Source organism: Mus pahari, chromosome 3, assembly GCF_900095145.1.
Source record: "Mus pahari chromosome 3, PAHARI_EIJ_v1.1, whole genome shotgun sequence".
In the NCBI taxonomy this organism is placed as follows: domain Eukaryota; kingdom Metazoa; phylum Chordata; class Mammalia; order Rodentia; family Muridae; genus Mus; species Mus pahari.
This window is the reverse complement of record NC_034592.1, coordinates 78,904,879-78,917,545: the sequence shown is the minus strand read 5'-3', so window position 1 is coordinate 78,917,545 and position 12,667 is coordinate 78,904,879. Positions and strand designations below refer to the sequence as shown.

At 44.8% G+C, this 12,667-nt stretch overlaps 1 protein-coding gene across 2 annotated transcripts in view; it reads left to right on the top strand.

The window, feature by feature from the left end:
- Positions 1 to 12,667, top strand: part of Ext2 (exostosin glycosyltransferase 2) — a 126,888-nt gene that overhangs the window by 50,597 nt on the left and 63,624 nt on the right. For both annotated transcript variants that reach the window (XM_021192542.1, XM_029536400.1), the window contains exon 8: positions 12,116 to 12,247. In XM_021192542.1, coding sequence (XP_021048201.1) covers positions 12,116 to 12,247 — 132 coding nt within the window. The remainder of the gene's footprint in view (positions 1 to 12,115; positions 12,248 to 12,667) is intronic.

Below are 12,667 nucleotides of genomic sequence, written 5' to 3'. Positions count from 1 at the left end.
TTCCTCTTGTCCCTCCTTCTGCTCCTCTCCCTCTTCCTCTTCCTCTTCCTCTTCCTCTTCCTCTTCCTCTTCCTCTTCCTCCTCTTCCTCCTGCTTCTCTTCCTCCTCCTCCTGCTCTTCTTCCTTCTCTTCCTCCTCCTTTTTCTTTGTGATTGTTTGAGATAGGATCTCACTGTGTAGCTCAAGCTGGCCACCAGGCTGGACCTGTTCTAGAGCCTCCGTGTGTAACCTTGCACACGTCCTTTGTCTTCAGATGCCTCCAGTCTTCCTTCTGCTTTTATGTCCCTGGTGAGAGCTGGCTCCTGACTGTATTAGGATGAGCATAACAGTTCCTCTAGAGTCAAAGAGAAGATTATGCTTCCGAAACCCCCAGTCTCTGAGTTTTGAAACCTCTTGGTTGGGGTTATTCTCAGAAGGGTCTTCTTCCGTCATTGCTCCTGAGACTTACACAAGCCTGTGTCCTCTGCTGGGCCAGATCATAAATGGCCTCCTCATTTGGGAAAAGGAGGCTTTTCAAGAACTTGGACTTTGTAGACTGTAGAATTTTCAGCTGCTGTTTGATCCCTCTAATGCGCTCAGTGGGAGCCTAGCTCAGCGCACACACTTCAGTGTTCCTTGCGTTAAATTTTAAGTCTGGAAAAAGCTGGACCAGTAACCCCCATGAACTTGTCAGTGCCTCAATTTTCTCATCATAAAACAGGGGTAATTCCTTGAGCTGTGAGGATTAAATGAATGAATACAGGTAAAGCACTTAAAATGGTGCCTTCTGCATAGCAAGTGCCTCATTAATCGGCAGGTGTTTCCTGACCCCCACCCCCTCTTACAGTGCTGGGCCTGAGCCAAAGAGTGAAACAGGCAAACGCCTGCCTGCACCCCTCTAGCCTGCACCACCTACACCCGCTCTAACCTACCCGGCTCGAGCTCCCTCCCTGGCAGCCTTGCCTGAAGCAGGGCCAGGGTTGAGGTGAGGATGCAGATGGAGTGCTGCAGCCTTACCCAGAGCAGAGCTGAGCTTGCTTGTCACACTCCACGGGTCCAAGAGCTTTGGGACATCGAGTGCTGCTGGGGCTAGGGGCTGTTGGTCTGCGCTAGGTTTTCCTATTTTCTCTCTGATCGTTAACTTACTCCTTTTCTGAATTCTATTTCCCGATGAAGAGAAAGGTGTGAGGCATTCCATTCCCCGTCCCCTCCCTTTGCCCGAGTTCTAGCTTTCTCTGAAAACTAGGCTTTCCTTTCTTTCTGGGACTCAACCGTGTAATCCAAAGCCATGTGAACTTGTAAGGAGCCTGTAACCATATATTGACCCCTGAAAAACACCCTAATTGGAAACTTGTGACCTCACCGAGCACACTCCTGCCCTCCCAGCGATTGCTCCTGTGGAGTTACTGTTCAGACTTTCACACTTGTTTGTGATTTCTAAGGAGGGTGTGCTGTAATGTTTTCTCTGAAGGAATTACTGTATGTTAATTTGTTTTTATTTCCATATATTTATTTTTTTAAACAATTTCATACACAAGTACTGTATTTACATTTACATAAGTTCCTTTCCTCTCTGTCCCCCCTCTAGCACCTCCCTGTCCTCCTCCCAACTCTCTCTCAAACCATGACCTCTTTTTCTTCAATTATTTTTATAACTCTCTCTGTCTCTGTCTCTCTGTCTCTGTCTCTGTCTCTCTCAGTTGTAAACACATACAAGCAACATTAAATGAACTATGTAGGCTGAATGTTAATTTTTTAATCACCCCCATAAATATAATTCCTGAGACTGAAGATAAAAGAAAGGGACACTTTGCTTCCGAATGAATGGTATGTGTCTATGTGTGGGCCTTGGGGATTTGACAGCCACGCGTTTGAGGGCAGAATTTGCATACCAACCCATGTTCTTCTTTGCTGTCTAACCTCAGGGTGACCCAGAGCTTTAGGTTAAAGAGTAAGATCTTGAACTTGTAGAAAATTCAGTGGCACAAAGGGAAGCTGAGTTGTATGTCAGTATGAGGTTGGGGTATGCTGGTACTGTAGGAGTTTTCTGTACTGTGCATGCTAGGGAGAAATGGACTGACAGTAATGTAACGTATTCAGCACCAAGAACATGGATTCAGGTGGCAAGGGCTCAGAGATAGCTAACAGAAGGGCTAGAGTTAAAGCTCTTCTGACACCTGAGAGGAAGGTATGGAAAAACTCGATTCCCAGGAAGGGTGGGAGGGAGAAAAGTGGGGAGTATTTAATAGGCTGTGCGATTCATAACTGTGTTGGTTACATTTTTTCCCACTACCTATGTGCCAACTTGGTAGACTATTAATAATTTTGAAAGGCAGAATGGTTTGTATCAATTGTTCAATAGGTCTGGTATAATGCAAACATGAGGACCTAAGTTTGGATCCCCAGTGCCCAAGTAAAAGTCATGCATGCATCTTTGTCCCCACTGCTCAGGGAATGGACACAAGAGGAAACTTGGGGCTTTCTGACCAGCCAGCCTAGCCAAAATGACAAGCTGTAGTTTCAGTAAGAAACCCTGTCTGGAAAGGTCAGATAGAGAGGGGCCTGAAGAAGATATGCTAAGGTCATAGCCTGGAATGTGCACATATATGCATGTGTGTGCACACATGCACACAAAGAAAGAAAATAGAAAAGAAAGGGGAGGGAGGGCCAGCACAGCCGCAGCAAATGCCCAGAATGGATTCTAAATTCTTACGTATGTTCAGGGTTATAGAAACGCATGGTAAGAAATGTAAGATCAAATCCTGAGGGAGACTAATTCATAGCAAGAATTATTGGCTGAATGTGGTGGTACATACCTATATTCCAGAATTTGATTGGCTGAGGCAGGAGGATGGTGAGTTCAAAGCTAGCCTGGCCATCAGAGCAAAGGCATCATGTTGTATAGCAGCTCTGAGGAGGAAAGCAAAGGATTTGGTTAGCAAGGTGTGGTCCCTTGTGTCCTGCCCTCAGCTTCGCCTTCATTTAAAATGGTTCTCAGCTGTTCTCTGGAGCAACAGGGTCTCTTAAAATAGAGTCACTGCTGTGGGCCCAGTTTGTCCTCTGCTGCTATTGGGGAGGGTTAGTTGTGGTGTTAAGTTAAAATTCTACCTCCTGCTTCTGTTCCAGTTTTCTGGAACTTGGGGCTTGGCTCCAGGGGAAGTTTGGGGCTCCAGTGTGCAGAAGCTTTGAGAACCAAGGGAATCCCCTGCCTTAAAAGCATCCAGGCCCTTTCTGAGAAGTTTTCCTGTACGCAAGGCTGGCAAAGTTTGTGTGCATTGTGGGCCTGCTGACAGTGTCAGTTCCCCTAGAATTTATGTTTGTTCCCTGTGAGGTCACAGGGGACAGAGCAGGTGCTGGGGTTGCAGAGAATGGAGTGTTGTGTAAATAAGAAGAGCCTTGGGATGCTTTCAAGGAAGATGTGAACCTCCAAGTATGGGTAGGTTTTTTTTTTTTTTTTAATTGTTTCTTTTAGAGCAGTTTTAGGTTCACAGCAAGGTTGAGCAGAACGTACGGAGTTCTCATATAACCTATCCTTACCATTAACAGTTTCCTCCATTCCAGCATCCCAGTTTTAGCAGCCACCCCTCATCCATACAACCGGCTCCGGAAAAGCACCCTCTCCAAGAGTTTGAAGTTTAGCCAGGCCTCAGTCTTGACTGTCTACCATATGGGTTTGGATGACCATTGCCAAATTATTATCATTACCAAATCACTGAGCTAAAAATCATCTCTCCTTGACTACTGTGGTAGTGTGCACCTTTAATCCCAGGACTGGAAAGGAATAGGCAGGTAGATCTCTGTGAGTTCTAGTCAGCTTTTATTGCAAAGCAGGTTCCAGGCCAGCCATGACTGGCTATGCAGTGAGACCTTGCCTCAAATCAATCAGTTAATCAGTCAATCAATCAATCAATCAATCAATAAAACTTGTAGAAAATCTAATAAAAGAGAACTGACCCTCCCCCTCAGAGTAGCCACCAAAACTCAGTGTGCCTTAGCTGGAGTCATGGTCATGTGCCCCTCCCACTCCAGTTGACTGGCTCGTTCTTGTGCAGGTTAGCACGTGGGCACTAGTGAGTGCCATAGAGCAGAGCCTCTTCCTTGTCCTATGTGGATGGGTGTTAGGAGAGAGGCTGACTTATGTCATTCGTTACATTCCATTTTGTTGCAATTGTTTCATTTCTTTTTCTCACATATATTTTATTAAAGTTACAACTTAAATAAACTAAATTCACTCCCATGAAATATGAATCTCCATAAGTTTTGATAAATATATAGTTTTGTGTTATCACAACAAACATTGTAGAATATTTTCACTATCCTCAGTATATCACTTATACCTTTTTCCTGTCGACTACCACACACACACACACACACACACACACACACACACACACACACGCACACACGCACACACACACACGCACACATCCCCCATCCATAGCTTTGTTCACAGTCTCTGATAACCAGTGACAACTATCAGTATACATATTTGCCTTTCTAGCTCTCATGTGAATAGAATCATAGAGTTCAGTACTATGTGACTCCAACCATGTGACCTTTTCTCTGGAAACTGAAGACCGTAGATGTCTTTGTTCTGTTTCTGGGTTGGTTTGTTTTCAGTCCCCCCCCCCCTTCTTCTCTTTTGCCTTTGGGGTTTTATTTAAAGGGTCACAGGTATCTAAGGAAATCAGAAGAGAGCATTGGATTCCCTGGGCTGCTGTTACAAGCATTTGTGAGCTGACTAATGTGAGTGCTGAGAACCAAGCATTGGGCCCTGCAAGAGCCCCAAGCTCCCAACCACAGCCCCACCTTCTAGGAGTTCAGTATAACTTTATGCTGTCACATTAGCTAGGATTGGCTTGTTGTTCTAAATTCTGGTTTGCTCTTCAGGGTTAGAATAAGTCCCAAGTACATTTTTAAATCCCTGTACCATAACACACAGAGAGCACAGGTCCTTAAAGAGCAGAGCATTCCAGGTCCCCTCCCCTGATGCCATTTTTTAAATTTACCTATTAGCTTACACATTATGATAGCCATATACATATATAATCAGCTACATCATTGGGTTCTCTGCCTCCAACAAGCTGTCAAAAGCAGAAAGCAGTAGATGACTACATGCTCGCTTGTTTGTTTGCCTCTGCTCAGTTCAACCTCTCCACTCTTATGTTTGCAGAACCCCTGTCTTAGGGAATGGTGCTGCTCACAAAGCACTGAGATGTAGATGGAGGCTCAGAGAATACTCCCTCTGACCCACATCTTATCATCACAGGCCTATCCCAAGTCCTTCTCCCCCAGATCACCATGACTGGACCACAAGTGTGTAATGCCTTCAAAAGACAAAAACAGTGAAACAGTTTTTCAGAGACTGAAAAACATTCATGCCAGAATTAGGCATGGGAGGGATGGTGGAAGTATCAGAACTCGATTTTTTTTTTTTTTTTTCCGAGACAGGGTTTCTCTGTTTAGCCCTGGTTGTCTTGGAACTCACTCTGTAGACCAGGTTGGCCTCGAATTCTGAAATCCGCCTGCCTCTGCCTCCCGAGTGCTGGGATTAAAGGCGTGCGCCACCACTGCCCTGCCAGAACTAGAATATAAAACAATATTAAACGATATGATAAAGTCCCTAATTGGCAAAGTTGACAGCACAGCAGAAGTAGTGGAGGGTGGGAAGATGGCTCTGTCAGCAGTGCTCACTATGCAAGCGTGAGAACCTCATTTGGAGTCCCAGAACTAGTAAAAGACTCGGGTGTGACAACAGCAAGGCTTGCCATTCCTGGGATCCACTAGGTGTCCAGCCTAGCCTTCTCGGCCAGCTCCAGGTCAGAGAGAGAGAGACAGACAGACAGACACAGACAGACAGACAGACAGACACAGACAGACAGACAGACACAGACAGACAGACAGACAGACAGACAGAGACAGACAGACAGACAGTCAGAGACAGACAGACAGAGACAGACAGACAGAGACAGAGACAGACAGAGACAGACAGACTCAAAACAAAGTGTAAGTGCAAATAACCTTCTCCCTGCAGGGCTTTTGTCAGGTTACTCTACCAAGGCAGCAGAGATGAAGCTAGGGTGCGCTCCCTGCCCCTGGCCAGAAGCCCCAAGGGGTTCACTATGAGACTTGAGCTGACTCACAAGGGCAGAACTCTGTAGCTGTGCTTCTGCAGCATCTGTCACTCACAGCTCAGGTTTCTCCCCTGGCACTGACCGGCAGAAGCTGCTCTACATATACTAGGGGTCTGTGTCCACCTGTTGTTTTCTTCAATTTTGGGGGAAGTGGCTGTCCTGGCACCTCACTTGCCTAATGGATAAAAAAAAAAAAAATTATATTTTTTAAAAGTTTGTTCAAGTTTTTACTTGTGTTAGGGCAGAGTAGAGGTGTCTAAGCCCCTTAAATGCTGGGTTGGGAGCTGGTGGTTCCTCAGAGAGGATTTGGGAAGATGAAAAAGAAGGCAGACAATGTTTAAAAGAAAGACAGACGCACAAAGAAAGTATCTTGAGTCTGTGGGCCAGAACGTTTGTGCACATACATGTGTGCATGTGTGTGAGTGTGTGTCTGTGATATGACTTAGGGCTGTACTTGGGCAGACTGGGTAGGGGATATTAGGGGATTTTTTTTGTTTTTTTGTTTTTGTTTTTGTTTTTCGAGACAGGGTTTCTCTGTGTAGCCCTGGCTGTCCTGGAACTCATTTTGTAGACCAGGCTGACCCCGAACTCAGAAATCTGCCTGCCTCTGCCTCCCAAGTGCTGGGATTAAAGGCGTGCACCACCACCGCCTGGCATATTAGGGGATTTTAAATGGCAGGTATGTCTTAGGGTACAGAGAGACATTCAACAATGAAGAGCGGAGGAAACAGGAAATTTGGCTTTAGTGTCACTGAGTATCAGGCACGAGAGGATCCTCAAGGGTCTCGTGGTTATAGTTCTACTTAAAGATGCTGCACTGAGACCTGGGGAAGTTAAGCAGCTCAGCGTTTGGAAGTAGTTAATGGCAGAACTCAAGTTAGATCTAGTCCAATCTCATACTGTTTCCATTACCTTCGTCAAGTTGACGATGCGACAGGAGTCTAAGTTGTGACTGCTTTCCAGCAGATGTGATCTCACCTCATTGATTGTGTGTTTCCTGGGACTTCCTGTGTTTGACACACTGGACTCATTTACTCGCTCTTGAGTGCATGGGGTCTTTGCACTCAGTTTGACACCTTGGCTTTGTTAATGATACTGTCCTGGTGCGGTAGCTAAGAAAACATGTTCTGTTTCTTTAATGATCTTCAGAGTTGTCTGTCCTGGTGAAAACTTAGTAAGTTAAAGGCAATCTACATTATGGGAAGCCTGGCTGTGGTTCTGTTTGCCCTTCCCAGAAGGCTGGTTGGCTGGACGGTGATGAACAGAAACAAGTTAGTGGACAGGAGCAGGTGACCGCTGCCCTTTTGAGGCCTGTGTGGAGGTCAAACAAGAACACACACTACTTTATAGATTCCAAACCTCATATTTTTCTGCATCTAAATATCACTGTCTCTTGGGTGCAGAAATGGCTCAATTCTTAAGAATACTTACTGCTGGCTCGTAGGACAGACTGCTCACAAATTCCAGGTTCAGGGAGATTTGATGCCCTCTTCTGGTCTACATAGGTACCTACACTCGCATACACATACCTCATCTATATACTTATTTAAAAATAACATCTCTGACATCAAGATTGTGTTATTATAATATAATTCTGTGTCATATTTTAATTGAAACTCCTTTTTTTGTTGCTGGTATTATATAAAATAACATGGCATATTAAAATCAGTGATTTATGCTATATTAACAGAGGAGTCTTAAAAAACTGCTACCAAGCAAGCTGAGCAGCAAAGGGAATAGGTTGGTAGATCATCACAAAGAGAAGGCAGGATTAGTTAACATAGTGAGTTCAGCCAGTGTAAACTCCTGAATTAACAAAATAAAGGAAGCCCTCATAAGATCACCTTATAAAGCAGGGAAAATCATTCGACAACACTCAGCAATTCAGACTGAGAGAAATAGCTCAGTTGTTAAGATCACAATCCACTCGTGCAGGACATCCATGTTCGGTTGCCAGCACACACATGGCAGCTTACAACCTCTGTAACTCCAGTTCCAGGAGATCCTGTACCCTCTCATAGCTGTCACAGGCACCAGGCATACATGCAGTGCACAGACATACCTGCAGGAAAAACACTCACACACATACATTTAAAAATGGTGGCACACGACTTTAATCCCAGCACTTGGGAGGCTGGTCTACAAAGTGAGTTCCAGGACAGCCAGGGCTACATAGAGAAACCCTGTCTCAAAAAACCAAAACAACAATAATAATAATAATAATAATAATAATAATAATAATAATAATAATAATTGACTGACATTCCCTTTTGATAAAATCTCAGTCAAAACAGGGCACCTCTGCAGTTTGCTAAAAATGTGGCTCTTCTTGCCTCACATTGTCTCACAGCTTATAGCAAAGCCACTGGGGATCCCACCTTCCTTCCTGTGCTTTGTCCCTGTCACTTTCAGCTTGGCAGCCTTTTCTGTTTAGTTATCGTACCCCTGCAGCATCTCATGCAGTCAACCATGTCTGCATTCTAGCGGGGCATGAGTGAGAAGTTCAAGGGGAAAACGAAAAGCTGATTCAGCATAAAGGACTTTGTCCTTCCATGTAGGATTACACGTACAGAAGAAGAGATGACCAAGTGCCGCATCACACCATCAGCCATTGCAGATCATCATGGCAGCAGCGTGTGGAGGAGGGGACTAGGGAAAGGCATGCCTCCAGTGATAGGTTTCCTTCAACCAGGCCCTCCCTCTTAGGTTTCTAGAACTTACTGAAATAGAACCCCAGCTGGGAGCCAACAAGTTTGACACATGAACTTGTAGGGGGCACTTCATATTTCAAACCATAGCATATGTGTTGGGGATAGCAGCCGTGCTCGGCTTACAGCAGCCCTGGGGGATGGTTTCTATAAACCTCAGCTCCTAGAATCTTCTCAACTCCACAGAATAGACATTGTGACCTTCGCCTTACAGATTTGGGAAGCAGATAAGTTTAACAGCTGCAAGACACATCAGCTGCCTGTCACTGTCATTCCCTCCCTCCCTGCACTGGTTCTTACAGAAACTAGTTATTGCTGATCCCATTGGCATGGCATTACTGAAGAGCAAAATCATTCCTGCTATTTAATTGATACATAAACGGAAATTATAAGTTCAATTGAGTTCCTGTTTGCTTATGGTAGTATTCTACATGTATGTTGTACATATATGCATATTTCTGTGTGTTAGCAGATGTGCTCATGCACTTGTGTGCATGTGGGTGGAGGTTAGAAGCTGGCAGCCAGTGTCTTCCTCAATCAGTTAACACATTATTTACTGAGACAGTCTATACTCAGTCTACTCAGCCCCCCCCCCCCCCCGGATCCCATGTCCACCTCCTGAGAGCTGGGATTATAGCTTGTCATCACACCCGCCTGGTGTCTGCCTGGGGGCTGAGGACCACAGGGCAACTGCTGTGCCCAGTGACTCATCTCCCAGGCCCCTGGTTGGGTAGTTTATAGTCTCACATGGGTCTAGCCTTGTCCCTCTCAGAGCTCCCTGTGTGTAAGTGTTGGGGATTTTGCTGACCTTATACTATGAAGTCTGTCTGCTTTACCGGTTTAGTGCTATCTGGTTCAATGTCTAATCAAGATCTTTCTGATCTGATCTATTCCTGCATAACTAATTTCCTCCATGCAGCCACCAGGAAGGTTTACATGGCTGCCAAAGTCTCCCTCATTCAAACTTCTAGGATAGATCGAAGATAGGATAGATAGATAGATAGAAGATAGGATAGATAGATAGATAGATAGATAGATAGGATAGATAGGATAGATAGGATAGATAGATAGATAGATAGCTCGCTCATATATTTTCTTGGAGGCGAGGTAACAGTATTTGTGTTTGCTCTTGGGAAGAGAACATTGCCCACGTGGCTGAAACCTCCCTGTCTCTGTGGACAGGTAGCTGACAGAGAGGCCCGGTGGGGCTGTAACTTATGCCTTCTGAGCTCTTACCATCAAGGTTCTGCAGAAGCAATTAAGCCTAAGAAGCTCACTTATTCTCAGGCTGAGACACTTGAGTTGTGATTATTGGCAGAGCTTGCTTCCTCTCTAAGTGAATTACTGTTTTTGGGCTGGGGAATGATCGGAGGCATCTTGAGTTAGAGGCTGTGCTCCACAGTTGGCCTTTGGCCAGCATTCAGGTGCACATATGCACAAGTGCACAGGTAGAGTCTTAACATCTTCCTCTGGCCTCTGCCTGGCACATACACCTCTTCTGCACAGCACATTCACATGTGTACCACACATACACACAATAGATAAACAAATATTTTAAAAAGAAAAATTAAAAATATGATGAAGAGAAAGAAAAAAATAACAGAAAATTTCTTTCTAAAATGAATCTTCAAATGGACTACATGTCAGAAAGACAAGCACCCAAAGAGCCCACTGACAGGTTAAGGATGGGGTAAAGGGCTTCATTCCACAGTTTTATTTCAGGAAACCTAACAATCTAAACAGGATAAGCTCGTCCTTGGAAAACAGTCCCTTTTTAAGATTTGCATTGTTCTATGTCTGCAAAGAAAAATCAGTAACTTTAAGCCATACGGCCTCGCACCTGAGAATGCTGAAACAGGAGAATTGCAAGTTTGGGCTGCAGAGGGAGATGCTGTCTCAAGCAAAATAAAATAACACCAGGCATGGGGACACATGCCCATAATACTAGCATTTGGGAGAATAAAGAGGAAGTTTGGGAGTTCAAGGTCAATTGTGAGACATTGTCTCAAATGAAGAAACAAAAATAACAAATAAAGCCTTGACACACATATTCATGAGAAACATACCCCAGTTATGTCTTTGATGAATTCTTTTAAACCCTTTCAAGGAAGAAAAGTAATGACAAATTTGCATTAAATTCCTTAAGAAATATTTGAGAGGGGGGGGGAAGGGAAGGGAAGGGAAGGGAAGGGAAGGGAAGGGAAAGTCCCTCTGCTTGTGGACGTTGTACATCGTGGTGCGGAGCCTAGTGCGCACCACGATGTACAACGTCCACAAGCAGGAGGGGAGGGGAGAGAGAGAGAAAGAGAGAGAGAGAGAGACAGACAGACAGACAGACAGACAGACAGACAGACATAACTCTTCAGTTCATTTTGTGAGGCCAGCCACACCTTGATTCCAGAACACAATTTAGGTGTTCCAAGTGACATCGAGTAAGTCCAGGATGAGAGAATTAACATCATTTGATGCCTTTTGCTTGGTATTTAAGAGTGAACATGAGAGAAATCTGCGTCATGGGTGGAGTGAGATGCTGGCTAGACATGACATAGGGTGTCTGGGGTGTGGAATGCCCCCAACCTTACCAGGGCTGTCCTTAGGAGTTTGCATAGACATAAACATTCACTTACCTATGTAATAAGACTTGTAACATACTCTATATATGTTATATCTAATGGGGGTTTGTCCATTTCCATGTGTTTAGTATGCATGTATGCATATGTATTTGTGTGTGTGAGTGCTTGCATGTGTGCAGATGAAGGCACAAGGTTGAGATGAAGAGTCATTCCTCATGGCTTTTCTGCTGTATTCTTTGAGATAGGGTCTCTCAATTGAACCTAGAGCTCAATGATATGGCCAGTCTTGTTAGCCAGCTTGCTCCGGGATCTCCTATCTCCAGTTTCTGATCCTGGGATTATGTGTAGGCTCTCATGCCCACCTCACATTTACATATGTTCTGGGAATCCAAACTTGGGTCCTCATGATCATATGGCAGGTGCTTAAATCACAGACAGGGCTATCTCAGCCTTGTATGTGTCTTTTTAAAAAGACTCTAAGCATGGTCAGATATAACACATAGTACTTTCATCATCATAGGCCCTCTTCTATTGCAACAACTCTGTGTACTTCCCTGGTTACTATTCTGTTCTGACTCCCATCTGATACAGCTGATGTGGCAGCAGGGAGCACCCTTCACCCCAGAACGAAGGAACCACCTAGTCCTGGAGTAGCTGTGACAGGGCATCTGTTCCCCCACATGTCACCGGCTCACCTGCATTGTGTTGTTTTTTTTTGTAGGCACGGTGGTTCTGGGAGGCATACTTCCAGTCCATTAAAGCCATCGCCCTGGCCACCCTACAGATCATCAATGACAGGATCTATCCATATGCAGCCATATCCTATGAAGAGTGGAATGACCCTCCTGCTGTGGTAAGTGGGTTCTTGTGCTAGCCATGTGAACCATTGGAGTGGGATAAAGGAGTGTGTACAGCCCAGGAAGAAGGTATTGAAATGCTGCTGTCTCAGATGAACATTGTAGCTCCAGATTTATAAACACCAAGTGTCATGAAAGGTCAGCTAAGTCCTGGTGTAATACTGGGGGACTTCAGGACACCATTCTTTCCTTTAGTCGGGTCTTCCAAACTAAAAGCAGGGGGACAGCAGAGCTAACCCACACAGCTGGATGTAACAGACACCTACAGACCATGCCGTCTAACAGATGAGACACACCTCTCAGCAGCCCACAGAGTCTTCTCTACTGTCACCTTAGGTGTCACTGATCCAGCAGGCCTAACCAATGCAAAACACTGAAGCAGTTCTACCTCTTAGACAACAGAACAAAACTAGAAA